Here is a 20,607-nt window from a genome sequence, read left to right as displayed (position 1 = left end):
CTGGCCATACACTCGGAGACTGTGGGGAGGACAAATCTGGCTATGCCAAGGCTGCCTGAGCCATCAGGCCACTGAGGGCAGGAGAGGGGAAGGGTGTCCTACCTGACTACTTGGCCAGGGAACAGCCTGGCCCAGCCCACCCAGGGAGGATGAACACAGGGGACAGGTTGGGGTCTCCTCCAACCCCAGTACGGCTAGGATTTGTCTGCTTTGGGAGGAAGCAGAGAGGCTAGATAGGCCACTCTGATCAGCAGAGCCTCCAAAAGATGCAGAGTCAGATACAGCAACTGAGTGGCCCTGAGGCAGAGCCCGCCAGGTAGGGGGACAGCAACAGGCAGCTGCTTGGCTGGCTGAGGCAAGAGGGTGTAAGGTCTGAAATCTAGATGTCCGCAAAGTCATGGTGCACACGGGTGGGGCTATGGGGAGTGACTGGATTGGGTCATTTGTGTGTGGTGCTAGGTCACGGGTGTGTGAGGCTGGACCATGGACTGTAACACTGGAGCATGGGCGTGTGAGGCTGGACCATGGTTCTGGGTGCAGATGATGAGTTACTAAAGAGTGGAGCCCCTTCTAGGCTGGATGAAACTAAGCAGAAAAGCAGAGGGAGGGCTTCCTGCTCTGTGGGTGCCATGCTACTCTGCCTTGGAGCCAGGTGCTGGTGGACTGAAAGCTCTACCAACTGTGAGTCCAAATAGACCTTGCCTCCTTCAACAGGTGTGTGCTAGGTTTTCCACCTACTAATGAGAAAAGTAACTGATTGATATTTTAGTGAGAAACTTCAATGCAGATAGGCAGGTTCTCTCTCTCTCTCTCTCTCTCTCTCTCTCTCTCTGTCTCTATATATATATATATATATATATATATATATATATATATACATATGAAGGTAAATGTCCCAATGTGTTCACGGAGGAAATTACTGGAAACTGTGCCAAGGTACATCAAAAGACCCCTGTCACTTGGCACTGACTTTAGTAAGGCCAATTCTCAAATTACCCTGTAAGTCTGCACTTGGAACTCTGGTGTGAAGAGTGAGGCAATGACTTTCTGTTCATATGCAAACGGCTGAGCTGTCACCAGGCTTCAGCCTTGGAAAGCCACCACTTAGGAAAGAAAATGACAAGGAAAGATGTAGCACTGTTTGGTCGAATAAAAAAATGAATGCAGCTGGTAATTAAAATCTTATACGCTCAGGTAAAGCCTCACATCCTGGAACTAGGTCTGTGCCGCTGAGAAGTAGGTGAGTCTCCCCTCTTTAGAGAATTGCACTGAGGAGGAAAACGTGGGTGTAACTAGGAGTGCTGATGGTGCTGGATCCCACCAAGAACTCAATGACTGTAAGCGATTATTACAGACTAATTATTTTACCAGCATCTCTTTCCGTAAAAAGTAAATGTAAACCCAGAGACTACAAGATAACTTTCAGAGTCAAGAGAGTGTTTAACACTGCTAAAAATATGAACGAATATATTAACACTATAATAAATAAGGTTTATATTTCCTGTCTACAGAGGTTTGCAAATTGTGTCAAAGCAGCAGATTTTTCCAGACGTGCCCCACGTAAATCAACAGCAGGGTATCATTCTATGTAGTTGCTAAGTCGGCCTGTTCTTACCAATTGGAAAACGCTTGCATACTGATGCCTGTAAAAAGGAGGGGGATTTAACCAGAATGTGAGATGGGCCTTCAGCTTGTGACTAGTTCAGAATATTTATCATCAGCTGGAAATCTGGCCTTTCAGAGAATGCATGCATTACACCCTACCAAACCATTTGTCTCAATTCAAAAAATCTCTTATTAAAGCTTATCTGTATATTTGCTTATTTGCAACTGCTTATTAAAGGAGATGAATACCAACATCAAGCATTTTTAGTGCTCGAAAACGTGTCCTACAATAAACCCCTCTCTCAGTGGACGTCCACTCTTGGCTTTTACAGGGTCTACCAGAGTCATCAGATGCCCGAGGACCTTTTAGAGCTGACTTTTGTCATCCTGCCTATCAGACTGTTAACTCGGCCTGGCACACATGTTGAAAAGGTTAGCGTCCGGCCGAGAAGCTTCCCCAGTTAAAATGAGCAAAGCTTCTCCTGACATGATTCCTTTTTGCTCCTCTTCTTTTAACAGCTTTTAAGATTAAGAGTCTACCTGGAAATTAAGGTTTTCCTATGGTCCCAGACACTAATATGAATATTTGCTAATAGCCATGGGGAAATCAGTATTATCACAAATGGCTGTGCTTTATGGCCCTGCCACAAGCAACCTGAGACACCAGGTAATTATTCCAGCTTTCCCATTAATTCATCATCTTAAGGCATATTTCATAGAGCTTTGGACCGGAAAGACCCAATCTGATGCAAATCGAAAACACTGCTTTAGATTTCACTATTCAACAAGTGCATGCATTTTTTGCCTTTCAAGAAAACTGCTCAGGGAACCATGAAAGATGCAGAGGCGGGTGATCTTACTTTTGTACTCCAGGTGGAAGCCAGCCGCAGCCACGCTGATGTCAGACTGGAAATGCAGGTAGAGCTGATTGGAGGTGCTGTTCAGCAGGGCGGGCACTGTGGTTCCTGTAAAAGAGAGAGCAGGTGAGTTCCACACTGGAGGGGCTGACTGGGTCACAAATCACTGAGGTCTGATCTGCTTGCTTGAGTTTAATCTGATCACTGGAGGTGACTGTCATTCGAGAAGCTGCCCCGCTCTTCTGGAGACAAGGAAGGGCTCAGGCATTTCTTTGAGTGTCAAGCTATCATCCCAGGGCATTAGCACACAGACTTGCACTTGTATGGATTTGGGATACACAAATTTTGGGCTTTTAAACAGTGTAAACTGTTTTTTGAAATCGCTGTATTCAGCATGAACAAAGGAACAAAATCTTAGCACCCAGTCCTCACTTAGGCACTGTGCATAGGTCACCCTTGGGCAGCTGTCACCCAGCACTAGCAGAGGTGGCCTCTGACTCTGCAGAGCTTCACTACGAGACTCATACTGAGCAGTGTTTCCACCGGGGTGCAAACAACCTGGCCACCACGTGTGCAAAGCAAATGTTTCCTTTCACTAAAGTGCTCACTCCTGGAGGGCGACCAGCACCTGGGGAGAAAGGCAGCCAGGCTGCCACAGAGTGAACGCTCTTGCACAGAAGGGCGCTGAGGCAAAGAGACAGGGTCAAGTCAGGGGCTGAAGTCAGTTTTGTAGGACACATCCTCCTATGGGGAAAGGGTGAGCAAGTTAAAGAATTTTCCCCTAAAGTGTGTGTGCTGAATTCTCCACTGTGCTGACCTCACTGTGCTGCTCTAAGAAAGAAGGATGCACATGGCAGATAGAGAGTGGACATCTGCCAGGTAAAACTCTTCACAGGGCAGCCAGGAAGTGCCAGTACATGAGGAGACAGAAGATGCTTCAAACAAAACCATCAAGAAGTAAGTTCAGAAGTATCCAAGGGAGGTGAACAGTCTCAAAAACTAAAGGTCTTCTGTCCCCCACTTTCTGTTCAATGGCTCAGTGTCTCTGGCAGCTGTAGCCCAGCCAGCAACCCCAGGAGGGGCTCCAGAGACCCCCACCATGTGGCCCAGATTAAGACCCTTTCAACATCAAGCCCAGAGAGATGTGTGAAGGGTCCCACCCAGGATGTGTGCTCTGAGGTCCTACCACCTCCCCGGTGGAGGGAAGAACCCATCAGGACTCCCTGGAGGAGCCACCCCAGCCAGCCTGCTCCCCACATCACCTGCTTGCTTTCCAAGGCCCAGATTCTGAGGAGCACAAAGCTAAAGAAGCACATGCAAGGTCACCTGCCGTGCTGACATGGGACTCACTCCCAGCGGCCAGAGGAAGGAATGCCAGGGAAAGAGAAAGAATCCATGCCTGGACAGTCTGAAGACACAGGAGGGGCATTTCGCTGAGTGCAGATTAGCACTCAGAATCTTTCAGTATCTATTTTGGGGTACAGGTGATTGAATCCAGGGCCTGGCCCAGAATTCAAACCTATCATCTTTCTGCATCAGCCTCCCAGAGAACTGGGATGACAGGAATGTGCCCTCACACCTGGCTTGGCATAAAGAGTCTTCCCCGGATGTGCGGTGTTCACCTATGACTTGAACATGCTCCTTACAGGGCAGTGTCAGTGGTGTCTTTGGCCAGTTGGCACCCAGAGACTGTGGATCATGCTGGCCGGTGCAGAGTATTTAAGGAGGGGTGAAGGAAGAAAGGGTTCTCCTGCGCCCTGCCTTGGGGTCCCTGCTGGAGACTCGGGGTCTGACTGCAATTCATTTTCATCACTGTGAAGGGGAGAGGGTCCCCAGAGATGTCTCAAGTCGTCAGTGCAGGGCCCCCCCAGAGGAGTACTGTGAGGAGAAAAAAGGGTGCTGCTTGATTTCATCCTTGATTCACCAGACTGACGGACTACAGATGAAGGACAGGGAGATTAAAGACAGATGACAGATGACAGATGTCCTTGAATGGCAGGTAATTTTTACAGCCGAACAGCTGCACAGTGAACTAGCTAGTCGGCACCAGCATGGCAAGGGGGTCATCATTAGAGGGCACAGTGGGGAATTGGGGGGCAGAGGGGTGCAGATGGCAGGATGGCGTGACTGGAGTCCTGGCTGGTAGGCACCAAGAAATTGTCTTGCGGGGTGCCCAGCTCCCCCTGCCTCGGCTGAGGACACAGGGACCCCCCCCAGAGTAGACCAGAACAGGGAGGAGTGACAGGTGGTGGCGGTTCCTTCTGGGGCCCAGTCCAGACCCTTTCTCACATGGGGAGGAGGCAGGGTGCCACCGACTGTGGTGGCGGCTGTGATGCCCGTGGTTCACTCACTGCGGCTGCACTTGGCTGACACTGCAGAAGACCAGTATTTGAGTCACCACACAGCCCCAGCACCAGCCTCGCGCCATCTGGTGTCACTGGCTGCATCTAGCCTGGTTCTCCTGAAGTCCTGGAAGCTCAGGGCCTTCCCTCCTCCCCGCCTGCCCTGCAGCCTCTTAAGGCCTAGAGAACTTCTGTCCACGCCCACTTTCCGCAAAGCTCCAAGCCGCAGGCACCCAGGCCAGGGCCTGGCCTCTGGGTTCCAGGGTCTGGATTCACCTTTCCAGTGGGGCACACTTGGTTCAGTGTTTCCTGATGCACCCCTTATGGGATGAGGTTCTGTCCTATGCATTCTAAAATGTATTCCCGGCCAACAGCATAGTAACTTGAACACACGCATCAGTCCACGGTGTTTGCTGTTCTTCCTGGTTCATCTTGCGTGGCCGAGTCACAGTGGCTTCTGTGGCTGTTGGACATGGTGTCTAGGCATAGGCCTTGGAGAGGTCTGTGTTGGGCTCCCTGCTTTCTCTTTGTCTGCTTCCTGACTACTATGCGAGCCAAAGTCCAAAATAACTCTCTCCTCCCGAGTTGATGCTCTGGTATTTGTCACAACAATGGGAAGCTAAAGAAGAAACTCATTAAATTGCTACTTAATCATTTCTGGGTGCCGGCCGGGTGCAGGCCATTGTTGCCACCTGTGGCAGGCTCAGTCACCCACTGCTCCAGATGGCACCCGGGCCACACAGGTGTCCCTAGCCCGGGCAGGGCAGGAGGGTGCCTGGCAGGGTGTGCCATGCGGTGCCAGGGTTCCCTGGGGCCGGTTTCCCCTTTGGGTGTTGCTCCTAAGGGGCCATCAGAGGTGCTTAATACCTTCCCCGCTCCTCACAAATGCAGCTGAGCGATTTTTCAAGAATTGTTGCAGGCAGAATTGTTTCACTGTGTCCTGCATAAAACAACAGGCAACAAAGTAAACTGGGAAATCGCATTATTGTCTCTGAAGACCCCACGCTCAGCACACAGGTGTTTACTTCTCTCTAATGCTGATTGTCAGCTACAAATCTGTATGCATTTTGTGCTGCTTCTTTCATTTACAATTTATAACCTGCCTGCTTCCAGAAATGATTTTTAATGGCTTACAAAAACAGAGGCCTCTGTACTCTGCCTGCCCAAGCAGAAACGAAAAATCAAAACACTGAATATATTAAAGGTGTCAGTCCTTTTTCTTGAAATGTGTACCTTTTATAACTGCTCCTTCCTGCTTGTTTTTATTCAACAGATAACTTTTCAATGGATATACTATCTCCTTTATAAATATTTTTAAGTATCACAAGAATAACAATGTTTAGATATTGATTAGGTTCTAAAATTCTCAAACTGCTTCACTGATGTGTGATTTTCCCACCTAATGTCTTCTTCCATCTCCTTCTAAAAAGTTTGAAATGATTTCTTACTTAAAAATATTTGTAAGTATAATACAGAAAGTCTGACCTCTCAGTACATTACATCATTATATCTCTTTCTCTGTATTTATAATACATAAGCATTTGCACCTTTGTTTAGAATTTTATAATTATTTTTGGGTTTCACATGTTTTTTCCATCTCTTTTAAAACTTGCCATGGATTTCTTCAAACACAGTGGCTCTCCAAACCAAGCCCAGGATGGCCAGCACAGCAGGTCTGTGTTCTGGACCTCCTTTAACTTCATGACCAGCTGCAATGGCAAAGCTCTTGCAGATGGCTGGGCATCACACCTTGCAAGGGTCATCAGTCAGGAGGGTCTTTGATCTCAGTCCTTTCTGATCTTGGCATATTTGATCTACAGGCCATTTTAGGGGATTATTGCCCAGTTTGAGTCTGGGCACTGGGGCAGAATCCAGGCGATTCCGTCTGTGGTGTCCCTTGCCCGAGGTCAGGGAAGCACTGGCCCGGGGTTTCAGGAGCTGGGGGCATCTTTGCCCAGCTCAGCCTAGGACAGCAGGTTGCCACCGTGGTCAGCCACAGGGCGGGTCACCTCTCTGGGTGTGCACCAGAGGTGAGGGCAGTGGAGTTTGGGGCTCTGCTTGGAGCAGGACTATGTGGGGGCCTGGCAAGGCTGCTCCACTCCACGTCCATCTGGTCCCCGAGAAGGGGTCAGCTCTCGTGTCACTGACGCCTGAAATGTGACAATCTATTCACCTCCGGAGAGGCTAGGACTGCCAAAGTTCATCTGTACCAAGATGAACTTGTTCAATGAGACAGATTTTAAATATGAAAACTGTGCAGTTGTGAGCACTTGACTAGCACATAGGAGGACCTGGGCTCCACCCCAGCACCGCACATACACACACAGGCACACACATGCATTCACACCTGCTAAAGAGAACTGTGACAAGAGGCCGGGGGAGGGTGTGGTACAGCAGAGACGATGCCTAGATTTCAAAGCCACTGGCAATGGGAGCTCCAGGATGCATCAAGAACAGCGCACAGCAGAGAGAGCTGCAGGCACACGCACGGCGGGGTGTGATGCTGGCTCTGCTCTGGGGCCGGGACGTGGAGAGAGACGCCTTTGTGTTTGCTGCCAGCCAGAGACTGGAGCCTGGATCATGGCAGGTGAGGAAATCCTCTTGTGGCAGATGGCAGGACAGGCTGCCTGCACCACCCCTCATCACCCAGCCAGAGCGGAATACGGAAACACGAGTTCAGTATAAATCAGAAATGGGACCTGCCTGTCCTGCCCTGGTGGGGTATGAATATGGGCCATCATTTGGGCCAATTTTATAAAAGAAGGAATCCTGGGAGGTGGGGAGCGGAGTGAGGCTCTAGAGCCATCTCCAGGTCAGTGTGAACACTTGTGTGAGTGCACGAAGAGGTTGGTGGGTCTAGACCAGGACAGTGCCCACCCTGAGGAGGAGGGCCACGGGGACTCATCCATAGTTCAGGTGTCCACCCTGGGGAGGTGGGTCACGGGTACTCACCCACAGGGATGGCGTCTGCCCTGAGGAGAAGGATCTGGGGGATATAACCTGCTCTTCTGACCTGGGAAGGAGACCACAGCAAAGGGAGGAGCAGAAACCCTGGGCGGCATGAATTTGGGAAGGCCTGGCCTCATGTGGAAGATGGAGCTGCAGGTGGTAGCAGGCTCAGGTATGAGCAGTGGGGCTGCCCAGCCCAGGCGGAGATTCAGCGGGTCTTAGCACGCAGGGATGGCACAGCTTCTTGAGCCCTGAGTGAAAATGCTCCCACCTGCTCCCCGCACTCAGCCTACCATCCAGAACTGCCAGGGACCCTGACAGCCAGCTGAGCTGCCCGGATGCATCCCCTCCCATGCGTCTCCTGGTCAAACCCTCCAGACACATCATGGAGCTGGGGAACTCTGCAGGACAATGCACTGGGTGCTGGACCAGCTACAGATTCTAGTTCACAGAGCCGCAGAACTGCGGTCATTCACTGTACCTGAGAAGCTGCCCAGCCTCGGGGCGCTCACATCCCCACCGTCGTGTATCTCCAGCGAGTCCCAGTTCTGCTCCGTGGCGAAGCTGATCACCTGGATCTGCCAGAGCAGAGGGCTTGGTTAGGAGGCAGCTGTGGCCAAAGGACATCACGATGGTCAGATGCATGGCATTTGGGACTTAGGGACACAACACCGAAACCGGAGGAAGTAGCGTGTGACGTCATGAACAAAGAACTCTGAAAATCACTTTCTAACACAGATTTTTTTCTCCAAGTCAGTTATTGCTAACCCAAACGGAGAAACACTATGAGACACAGTTTGTGACATTACTAAGAAAAGATAACTAGATTATGGCCTATGCTAAAATAAACAACATAAAAGAAAAGACAGACAGAAAAAGTAAAAGGAAGTAGAGAAAGAAGGAGGAAAATAGAAGCAGAGACAGAAAAAAAGAAAATAAGAAAGAGAGAGGGATGAAAAGAAGGGAGGGAGGGCAGAAAGGAAAGGGAAGAGAAGAAGAGACAGGGAAAGAAGAGAGGAGGGTTGAGGGAGGAGGGGAGGGGCATGGAAGGGAGCTGGGAGGAGGGGAGGGAAGGAGGGGGGAGAGAAGAGGAGGAAGGGAGGGAAGGGGAAAAAGGGGGGGGAAAAGAAAGGGAGAGGACAGGGGAAGGGAACCAAAGAGGAGGTGGGGGAAGAGGAGAGAAGGAAGTTGAAGCCTGAGGCCCAGGAAGCCCGCAGCCTGGCTCTGGACTCCAGGCTTTGCAGCCCACACACCTGAATCCCGGAGCCCTCTGTCACCAGGATCCTCCACACGCAGTTCAGGTTGTTGCCATAGGGCTCTGGGTAGCCAGGGGACAGGATGGTGCCCCTCCGCTGGGTGAAGTTGCCGCTGCAGGGAACTGAAGGACACAGCCGTGTTTAGGTGAAGCGGAAACACAGTGAGTGCCGTGTTCACCTGACCTTTAGTTTCCTATTGCTGTGTGATCAGGTAGCCAGAGAAGCCTCACCACTGCAGTGATACTTTCTTTTTTTGGTCTTTTTCATTTTTATCGGTACCGGGGATCGAACTCACGACCGCCTGCTTGCAAGGCAGGTGCTTATGCCGCTGAGCTAAACCCCCAGCCCCTTGCAGTGATACTTTCACTGGCATTTGTCATCGAGACAAAGTTCAGTGACTTTTAAATTAGCAGTATCAGTGATTATCAACTGCTCCTAAGTTCTGACCTGAGTCTGGGAATAAACCTTCTCCAGATCTGTAAAAAGAGACAGCTCCTGTGTCTCTGGACTGCACTGTGCTCAGAACAATTCATTGGCCTGATCCCAGAACCTGGCAGCTCAGGGTTCATCCTCACAGACTGCAAATCCAGAGGAAGTGGAGGGGAGAAGAGATGTTAAAGGTGCACAAAGGCTTCCAGAGCTAACCATGGTTGCACTAGAGTTTCCCACACAAAGTGAGCAAACTGTAGCTGATGACATCATTGCTACCACAGCTTCCAGGGCCATCAGCACAAATGTATCAGGAGGACGTCATGCAGGAAGTGCAGCTACTGACCCTCAGGGTGAGATGCCCAGTGGAATCGCGCCGCATGCCCTCACAGTAGGATGAATGGTATGCTTAGTAATTGTGAATGCAAAGCAGGAAAGCATGTTTTGTCCGCATTAACCTGATGAGTTGGTTTACAGATTTGGCTGCTCCTCAATTATTCCTGGCAAAGAAAACTGTGCTCTGTGTAGGTTAGGAGCAGGCTCACTTCCTTGCAAGTCCCAGCCCATCACCTGCCTGGGGACCCCGCCCTGTGATGCTCTTACCCACACAGCTTGGGATGGTGTCATTCCACTGTGCCAACGCGTTGGGCACTGACTGGCAGCGGATGGCAGAGGACCCCTGGAGCAGGTACCCGGGGCTGCACTCAAATCGCACGATAGAGCCGGCTGAGAACTCAGATCCAATCCTCCGCCCATACCTGGGCTCAGGGACAGAGCTGCACTGGGTGTCGCTGGTTCTGGGCACAGCTGGAGGTGAAGCAGACAGCACAAAAGTCAGCACTCCTGCAAGCAGGGCCATCTCCGAGGGGGAGGGCAATGTGGGCGCACATCCCCACAGACACAGGACCTGATGACCTGACAGGCTCTGTGGGCAGAGAGGAAGGGTCTCACCTGGCGCCCACTTCAGAGTCCCCCCAGAAGGTGTCACACGTGGAGAGTCAGTGCCCTCAGTCAGTGGTCACTGCTCCAGCATTGTGAACCCATTAAACACACACAGGCCTGTGTGACTCATGAGATAAAGGCAAGCTCGTCCTTAGCCTCAGTGACGTAAGAAGCTACCAGAAGAGTAGCTCTCTGAAGAGTTCCCTATGTTACGGTCTTTGCAATGTGACAGTAAAATGAGAAATGACTGCCATGTGGTCCATGCAAAAGAAATAAATCCAGGGCCTCGAAATGTACCTGCTCTCCCTGTTCACTGCAGGGATATTCACTGCTGCCAAGGTGTGGGGACAGCCGAAGTGTCCACCAACACCAGATGGATAAAGAGAATGGCACACACATATCTTTGTGTAAGTGTGGATCATGCACACAATCTACATGCAACAGAATTCCATTCTGCCAGAAGAGGAGCAGGCTGTCCTGTGCAGGTACCTAGACATCTGGAGGGACGGCACCAAGGGAAACAAGTGCCTGGCACCCAAGGACCAGCACTGCATGATTCTACTGTCACAATGGAGTATGACAGTCGGGATTTGGGAAGCCCAGGTGGGCGGTGGTCACCAGAGGCTGCTGGGGAGGGGTGTTCAGTGGCTGCTCAGTGAGGGGGACACTACCGCCACACACTGAGTGGGTCTGGAGTGAGCTGCACCTCACTGCACATGTGCTTAGCAGGAAGCACTTAAGACCATGGGGAGAGGGCAGACTGCGTGCTACTATAAGATAACAGATGCGTTTTGGGAAACACAGAATGAACTTCTTCACTGTACTTGAAGAGATGCCGTATGGAAGTCAAGGTCAACCCTGTTGCCAATAACTCAAATTAATTGAAATATTTTGTATCAGAAGACAAAAGTTAATAAAGCTGTATGCTATCCAACCATGACAGTTGACCAGGTTAGTGATGTATCTTAGTCCACCTGGTCCGTGACTAGGTGAGGAAATTGAGTAGCTTTCATTCCCTAGCATCCCTAGCAGGGCTTCACAGCCGTGTTTGCTGTGCTTGTATGCCTGAGCCCTGGGGCACAGGAACACGGGGTGGAGACCTCTATGGTTACATCAAGAGTTTCTAATGAAGTGGAGAAGCATTTTCCTAGGGTGGGAAGTTTTTCTACCTACACGGGATCATTTAGAAGGAACCTGCAGTTTATGCAGGGATTCCTCTTGCTTAAGAGGCTTGGGGTTATGAAATTCTGCTTGTGTGTTCTTTCAGAAAAGTGTTGTACCCCCGGGTTCCCAAACATGAGGAAAAACCCATAACATCACTTAGCCCCAAGGTGCTGCAAGAACTTTCTCCATGAAAGTAACTATGGAAGATCGTGCCAGCATTCCAAGGCGACAGTGGAGAACGGTTTCCAGGACAGAAGTGTGGGGGCACAGAGAGGAGCTGAATGCTAAGCACCTGAGAAAGTGGGGTGGGGAAGCTGCCCAAGGGGTCCAAACCGTCTGCGCCTGGAGGTGGGCGGACCTGCCGGAGAGCCTCAGTGCTGCCCAGCAGTTCCTTCCCTCACCTGGACCCCACAGGCTGCCTTGGAGAGACACTCTGTGCTCTGATGTAATTATGCCCTGATTCTTAGTGACCAAAGTCATCTAGTCTGTGCTGTGCTGTGGAGCAAAATCCAAATCAGCCGCGTGAAGAGAGCAGGCAATAAGGTCAGCTAGAACGCAGGCACAAACTGAACCTCTGCCCTTCTGCCTCAGACAGCAGTCAGGTGTCACGTCCGGCCCTGAGTGCCAGCCATGGCTGCACATTTGGATGGGGGTGAATGTGGCTCACAGCCATGGCAGCATGAGTCCTCCTAGCCCTGGTGCTGTGGCTGGGGCGACACAGCCAGGAACAACCTGGGCGCATGCAGGAGCATCATGTGAGACCACACGACCTGCTTTCCTGTGTCTTCAGGGACCCAGGGACATCATCAATTTCTCAAAGTTCTCCTCCTCTGATAGCTGAAACATCTGAGCTGACAAGCCATTACTAGTCAAGGAATTAAAAAAAACCATCACTGAATCTCAAACAAAATTTGATGCTGAAACTTCTTTGCCAAAATGATGTATCTTATAAGCTCTTGATCCAAAATATTAATTCTCAGAAGTGGAAAATCAACTAAGGCTTATAATGCCTATCATCTAAGAGGAGAAGCAGCCCGGGAAAGCCAACTAAAGCATGTATTTGCAGGCCTGCGAAGGGCTGAAAGCAAGGAATCTTGATGGAATTTTCCTGCTCACACTCAGAGCATGTTTGTGTTTCTAGGTCTGCTCATCTTTAAGGAGGACTTTCAGGTAACTACATTCAGGTGGGCGCTAAGGAAAGCCATGCCTGCATCCTGATGAGGGGAAACTGAGGCACAGCGCAGGACACATACCTACTGGGCACCGGGGCAGAGATGACAGAGGTGCACGACTTCATTTTCCCCAGACACTATAATAAATCTACAATGAGTTTGGTGGGAGTCATTTAAAGAAAGCTTAAAAGAGATGCTGAACTGTGTGGGGAAACCTAAGGGAACAGACTGTGGGTGGCAGTGACCAGGTGTAAACACAGAAAATTAGCACAGTGCCACACCCATGAGAAACTCAGCACCAGGCACAGTGGGCACAGCCAATGGCATGACCAGCCCAGGGGGCAAAGGAGGCGGCATGCTGGGAAGGCATGTGGCCACCTGCCTAAGAGAGGAGGTGTCCATCACAGAGAGGAAAGACTCCAACTGCACTGGCCCTGCTGGCCTGTCCCCCTGGCTGGTGTTGGCCTTAACCCTGACTCTGTGTCCAAATAGAGGAGCTAACTGCAAAGCGATGACTTTGTAGAACAAAACCAAAGTCCACTATCACTACTGATTAAGAGGACACTGATCTCCCACGCCATAGGCTGTCTACAGTGTGCAAAGATCCCCTGAGCCCCATGCTCATGTGTAGTTCACTACAGGCCTGGTTTCTGTTGACAGTAAAGGGACAGGAGCTCAGAAGTCGGGAGGTACACAGCCTGGACTGCAGCCTGGACTCCCAGGGTCTGAGACACAAGTGGGAAAACCCGAGGATTGATAACTACAGAGAAATGACCAAGCCGAACATTTGGGGTTCTGATTAAGCAGTGAACAGCCACAGTGTCTCAGCTCACAGAGGAGGGAAGTGTCAGGACCATCCAGAGGGGCTAGAAACATTCCAGACCCTGGAAATTCAGGACACTCAGAGTTCCCCATGTGACCGGTCTCACTGTAGCATCTGCTTCCCACTTCTGTTGGCAAGGACGCAGGGCAGAGACATATGACAGGCTGAGCCACTACAAAAGGTCTGGGAGGTCACGATGTGTGATGTGTGGGATGGCACACGCAGCCATCTCCCTCAGGCCCACACATCTGAGGCTCTGCAGACTCATGACCATGCAAGCTGCACTGTCCACATGATGGCAAAGCCCTCAGTATTCAGAACAACCCCAGAACTTCCAGATAGACTCTACCCAGGCCCTGACATCCCAGATGAGTCACGTAAACAGCCAGGACACAGGTCCAGCTCTTTGAGTACCATGTGTTCTACTGTGACCTCTCCCCTCCCTTTGCAAACATAGCCTCTGCCTCTCAAAGATGGTGGAAAACGAACAAAACTCAGAAAATACTTAGGTCCCTTCGAGGCTCCTTGCAGAACCCCCACATTTCCTCACAGGTTTGAAAGACTACGGCATCATCATTCACATCTCCACCTCATCACCCAGAGTGTGTGACAGGCAGGGAGCAGAGCTATGGGTAATGACTCTCTCACAGAGAGTCACATGGTTTGCCTTTTGACCTGGCTGTGGTGTGTATCACCCTCCTCTCTTGCATGTCCAGACAGTGGAACCATCTGTGTGTCTGTCCCAGGATTAGCATCCTACAACCATGAAATCATAAACTTGCTGCAACTTGAAGCTTTAATCACTTATGAAAGAATGTAGGATGTAGGAAAGCACTATTCAGCAAAATGGTAAATGATAACGTTCAGAAGTTCCCGGGCTTCCACATAACTCTCATTGTTCAGGAACATTGTTCAATGTAACTTTTCCAGTGGACTGAAAGCTTTCCCTGTTGCTGCTATGCAGTGTAAAAACTGCTTTTGGGTTGCTCTTTCATCTACATATAGATTTAGAAAGATGACACTGATTTTCACACAGCCTTCCTAAGAGAGAGCAAGAAACAGAGGTAAACTGGGACTTTATAAACATAGAAGATGTTAGGTTCATTGTATATTCTTAAGGACAAGGCGAGCAGGTTGCATTTTGTTTTATTTTTTGTTCCACACCTTTCACATTTTCATGATAATGTGATGCTTTTAAATTTGGAAGCATCTTTCCTGAGAGTAACAATACAGGTAAATAGGCGTTGGGCTTCTTAGATTATATAATAATGTCCTATTCTTCCTAAAAAATCAGGGGAAGCCCAGCCTGCGACAGCAGGGTGACTCCAGCAACTTGCACATTTCTAGGCAGAAGGTATTTAAATCAATCAGTCTAATTTCTTTATCTACAGCACAGTTTGTGAATCTGTTTTTGCAAAGTAATTTAGCAGTCACAGAAATTAGCAGTGGTAGAGGCAACCTGCTTAAACTGGCCGTTAGCTGATCATGGGTGGTTTTAATACTGGTTAATTTTTTACATTTTAGTAAATGTTAATGCCTACAGTGACACAGATGCTTTAACTCAGCTGCATGGGCTTTCTGTCAACTGATAGATAAGTGGGATGAGAAACCTTCTGGCCTCTTACAGGTCTGTCAAGCATCTCTCCCACTCTGCACTAATCTTTAAGTAATCTTATGCTGACGATGGAGGACTTGAGAACATGGCTTTATATCGTGAGGTTATCAGGAAGGGTTTCTCTATGAGATGGCATGACTATTCTACGTACTTTTGAGAAACATTATAAAGAATGTTTCACAGAGACATTTTTATTAAGCAGCCATTGCACGTTCTTGGAGCACAATGGAGGCTGAAATACCTAAGCATTGGTTCTTATCTTTGAGCACCCAGTTTTTCTCAGGAGACATAACCTCTCTTGGATTTCATCTGATCTGTGGGTCATTAGCAATTCCATTCACACCCTGTCTCTCTGCTTCTGAAAGGGCCTGCACCACCTGTGCGCTGCTTTTTCAAGTTTATATAAATAAATATGCAGAGTGAAGGGGAAATGCAGTAGGGAAAACAATGCTCTGCTTCTCAGAATTTTAAGCCACTCCAAATAAGCTCTAAATTTAAAAATAATTTGAAAGTTAAGAAGTGCTAAATATGAGTAATTGACAAGCACTATGAAACAGGAAATCAATTACTGTGAGGTCTTTGACTGACGTTTTGTGTTTTGCTTTGGTTTTGTTAAACTGTATTTAAAGTTCTCTTTTACAATAAAATGCAGAATTATATATTGTGTGTTTTAAATGCATTGGATTAAAGCTGTGACAAGATCTCACCATTATAAAATTGCTTTTTTAATTAAAGAAACATTGTATCTTCAGTCATTTGGCAAGATATGAAGAGCTAAGCAGTGCTGGGCATCAAAGCCCGGGCCAGGACACGCAGGTGAGCACAGGGTCATTAATGCCCTAGCTGTGGCGGTGCTGGGGAGATAGGTGTCCTTCTGGTCCGACACAAATGCAGGTATGGAGAGGCAAAGTAGTATTTGCATTAAATAGCTTTATGATCAGTACATAGGTATCTTCAGTTTCTTCGCTATCCCCAGGATGCAGCCCAGACACTGCGGCAATTTGTCTGAAAACTGTGGCCTGGCAGGGAGAGCTGACCCTGAGGCCTTTACCTTGATACAGGAAGTGGAAGCCTCTGGCTGATGCACCACTATTCGCACTGAATCGAAGAAGAATTTGGTTTGATGTGGCTAACGGCAACGTCTCACCTTCAAACAAAAACAGAGATAAGAGGAGGGTCCAGAAAAGCAAAGCGCCACGAGGAAGCTTAGCTTTCTGGAAAATAAATACTAACTTAAAAGTTCACACACATAAAACAAGATCCTGACCACACATCTTTGACAAGCAGGAACAAAACACAGGTCTTAAGACTTTCAGAAAAGAGCAAAACATCAGAAAATCTTAACATCGGTTTGTCAAAATGTGTGATGTACATAATTCACTTTACAGAGCATATCTCCTGAGCAGATTTATTTAGCATAAACAAATCAGCTGGTCATCCACAAAGAAAAAGGCTAAGACATGCTGTTGCAGTAGTGGGACGGAACTTGGGCAGCCCCTTGTACCTGGGGCTAGCTTAGGACGCCCCATGGGTACCACATCTGAGGACACTTTCTACACATGTGTCTTTATGGGTTTGGAATGATTTAGACAAAATGTTAGACATTTTTATCTGTAAGGGGAAGGTTAAATCACAAAGAATAGAAAATAAAACACAAGAGACATCCCTTCTCCTGGTATTTAGTTCTTTTCTTAAGATGAATATTATATTTTCCATAATCTTAATAAATAAAATTTTAAAGGGATATACAGGGGATGAAAACACTTTGAAAATCTAATATCTAATAGGAAACCTTTCCAAAACACCTGCAAAGTCAATGATGATTAAATTTCTCATTCATCAAAGAAGGAAAGAAATAGACAAGTTTATCATCAGTCTCCATCACTGTGTAATGGAATTAAGGGCAAAAATCGCTTGAAAGTTTACCTGAGTGGGACCCGGAGAGGGAGCTGAGCAGTCTGGCCTGGGGCTGGGCTCCATCAAACAACTCTGCCATGTCGCTGAGTGCCGTCTGGAAGGAGGCGAACTGTCCGAACACCACTGGAAGACAAGGGCAGCGGGCAACCATGCTTACAGGATTAAGGGGAAGTTTCCCTCCCCCACGGTGTCGTTACCCTAAGACCATGGGAAACTGAGCCAATTCTGTCTTCCAAGTTTTCCGCATTTAAACAACTTTGCTTTGTTTCTTGCTCTTCTGGTGATTCACAAATGGGAGCACACTACAGTTTCCTGAAAGACTTTCACATTAGCAAAAGGGGTATTTCAATGGCTCATACCACACAATCATCCAAAAGCATCTCTAATACAGCCTATTTATTTTTGAATAATTTGGGACATTTTATCTGGTGAAACAGAGGTGTCAAGCACCATGAAAATTTGGTGAGGAATTTAGAACTCACCATGCAAAGTTACTAATATCTAATTCCTGTTACTCCACTACCAATTCATATAATTCAGTCCTATGCTTGATTCAGCAAGACACTGTAGGAACTGTGCATTTTGAGTCCACTGTACAACTTCATTTATTTCACAGGTACATAAGGTTGTACATTCACATCTCCTGCAAGCAAAACATGTATATAATTCATGGTCCAAACATAATTTCTGTACTGAAGTTGGTGACAAGCCCGGTTTTACAGCATTTAGAAAACCTGTGACCCAGCATCTATCTACATGCACCAAGTAGCCTCTCCTTTGGTTATTTTTGTGTAAGCTTTGCACAATCGTCACCCTAAACCAATATGAACAATGTGCTCTGTGTGTGTTAACTGTGTGTGTCAGGGGAAAAATTAACGTGGAAACACAACTGGAGCACTCTAACTGCAACACTGTGCTTGTGTGCATATCCATGAGTGCTGCATATAGTAATAAACATCTAAAAACATAGGTAAAACAGCCTTTACCCTGAGACTTCAATAGTTCCTTGAGGAACAAGCAAAGGAGGCCGCTAAGGAGGGCAGATCCCAGTGGGTAATGCATGCTGAAAGCCTTGTGCTTTGGAGGCTAAAGTGACAAAGAACTCTGCAAATCCCTGCTCAGCCACCACCTCCCAAATCAGTTAAATTTTCATCATGCTGTGGGCTGAATGCTTGAGTCCTTTATGTTATACAAAAATGAGTCAACTACACATACACCCTGCTTTCCCCCAAGAAATTCACCACGTGGCTCTGGAGGCTAAGGAGGATGAAGATGTCATTGAGGTGCCCCAAGGTGGCCACGCTCTCACCTGTGCCCTGTCTTCACACCAGATGAGGAGGCAGAGCACAGGAAGTCAGTAGACACCAGAGGCCTAGCTCGCCCCAGAGATCCAAGCCCGTCCCCTGCTCCCCCGACTTGAGTTCAAAATCACCAGCAAGCAGCACACTGGAGACAGCCGTGCATGAGGGCGCTAACACTGTGGCTGGAAGTGTGAGGCTGGGACTGGAGCCAAGGGAGGGGTTACCTGCATTATAGCTCCCACCCAACAAGTGGTCGTTCAGTCCCTTGTGTGTGTCTGCGTGTGTGCATGTATGTGCGTGTGAGAATGTTATATAAGAAAACTTTTATGGCAAGTGGAATATAAAGTAAAAAGCTCTGGAAATGACACTGGTGGCCCAGAGCCTAACCAGGACTTGTGTTCTGAGGACAATGGCCCTTCTGGGACCTTGAAGTACAAACCTAGACACACACCCCTTGCCCAGCACTTCACACACGTGAGCCAATATTCACCGAGATATTGATGTGGTGTGATTCTTGCTTTATAAATGAAACTTGTGCACTATCTTTGGACGAAAACAGAAAGTCAAGGTCTCTGATATCCTATCTTAGACATTACGTCCCATTCTCAAGCTGCTGCTGACCACAGCAAGCAAACTTCCTGCCTCAGCATGGTCAGGCCCCCAGTACAGCGTGCACAGCAGTCAGAGCAAGCCACGAGCATGTCAGGGCATGGCCATTTCTCACCATCTCTGTGTCACTGGCACTTATCTCCATTGGTGACCTAACTGCTCTCTTAGTCAACTGTCCCCAGGAAGGAAGAAAAAAGGAGGACAGTGAAGGTGGCACTGAGGGTTGACTTGGGTGCTCTGCAGAGCTCTCAGCATCCAAGTCAGATCTTTTAGCCAGAGTACAATACTGTTCCACTAAACCCTTCAGACTGGGGCTGATTAAGAAATTATAATCAATATTTAGAATGCGAGTGGAGCTTCTCCTGCTTAAAATCATAGCTTCATTGCCATATAAAACAGAACTTTACAATACACGATAATCATGGAATACAGTGCTGTATAATACGCTTAGAATAATAATAAGCTAATAAGCTTGAATAAGGCTGCTAAATATGTTGTCCTGAATTAACAAAATGTAAAAGGAATATTTGTGTCACAGTAATTGGATACAAGTTGAATGCTTAGCTAAGCAATGTATTCCCTTACACAGAATGGGGGCCTCAGCTGAGTCGGAGCACCTGAACAGGCACAGCAGGACACAGAACCAGCCCAATGCTGTCACTTGTTTATCATAGGAAAAGAGCCCGGGAGCCAGGGCTCCGCTTATCAGCAGTCAGGCTCACCCTGGCCTGCGCACAGGGAAGCGGACCCTTTCTTGCCTTTGGAGGGCTTCTCCTGTGATCCATCTTGCACTGGAGAGGCCAGGCAAGACTGCAGAGCAGAAGGGAGCTGTGTGATCGGGCTTCTCCTCCCAAGTTCCTTCCCCAGCCATGACTGTGTGATTTTTAAATGTTTTACCTCCAATACATGCCAGCCTTAGACTTTTATCTGCTTTATTTCTAGGTGGGCAATTGTTGACTTAATATAAACAAAACTCTGGGCTAGGCAGGGTTTTCGCTTCACCATTGGATAAAAGAGAAATAGCCCCTGAGACTGTAAAAGCAATGATCTGGTTCCTCTAGGATGGACCCACAGGAAACAGGCCCTCCTGGGCAAGAGTGGGCCCTGCTTACAAACTGGAGTGCTAAAGCCCTGGGAACAGGATCAGTCTGGACAGTTGCTCAGGAAAGCCGCCATGATGCTCCACATTCACAGCCTGCAGATGTGGAAGGAGCTAAGTGCCCAGTGGTTTCCAGCCTAACCTACCTTCTGCATCTGCCTGCCAGCTGTGCAAAGAGAGAAATCCTGTGCTCCTCACCCCTGCTGTGTAGTTCTGTCTGTCTGGTTTTGCAGGACAAGGATGGAATGCAGAGCTAGAGCACGCTAAGCAACCGCTCCACCTCCGAGCTACATCCTGAGCCCCATTCATTATTTCTACTTTACACAAGGTCTTGCCAAGTCAGCTGAGCTGCAACTTAATATCCTCCTGTCTCTGCCTCCAAGGCAGCAAGGATAACAGGTATGTGTCACTGCATCCCACCCCTGAAGCCCAAGTTACTCTGTAATCATCCCTCATATATAGAAACATCCATTCAAAACAATTTCTCCAGAAAGAAAATCAAATCGAGCCACATCAATGTTTTGTGA

The 20,607-nt window shown here is 48.4% G+C and overlaps 1 protein-coding gene across 2 annotated transcripts in view; it reads right to left on the bottom strand.

Moving 5' to 3' along the window:
* The window catches only part of Csmd1 (CUB and Sushi multiple domains 1), a 1,477,900-nt gene that overhangs the window by 141,211 nt on the left and 1,316,082 nt on the right, over positions 1-20,607 (bottom strand). For both annotated transcript variants that reach the window (XM_063234987.1, XM_063234988.1), the window contains exons 32-37: positions 17,081-17,194; positions 16,206-16,301; positions 10,042-10,245; positions 9,007-9,131; positions 8,235-8,331; positions 2,466-2,570 (exon numbers count right to left, since the gene is read on the bottom strand). In XM_063234987.1, coding sequence (XP_063091057.1) covers positions 2,466-2,570; positions 8,235-8,331; positions 9,007-9,131; positions 10,042-10,245; positions 16,206-16,301; positions 17,081-17,194 — 741 coding nt within the window. The remainder of the gene's footprint in view (positions 1-2,465; positions 2,571-8,234; positions 8,332-9,006; positions 9,132-10,041; positions 10,246-16,205; positions 16,302-17,080; positions 17,195-20,607) is intronic.

The sequence above is a fragment of the Cavia porcellus genome, unplaced genomic scaffold (assembly GCF_034190915.1).
Source record: "Cavia porcellus strain 051 isolate PalLab524CR breed Dunkin Hartley unplaced genomic scaffold, mCavPor4.1 scaffold_24, whole genome shotgun sequence".
Lineage (NCBI taxonomy): Eukaryota > Metazoa > Chordata > Mammalia > Rodentia > Caviidae > Cavia > Cavia porcellus.
Note: the sequence above shows the minus strand (reverse complement) of the source record. Positions and strands in the feature narration are given on the sequence as shown.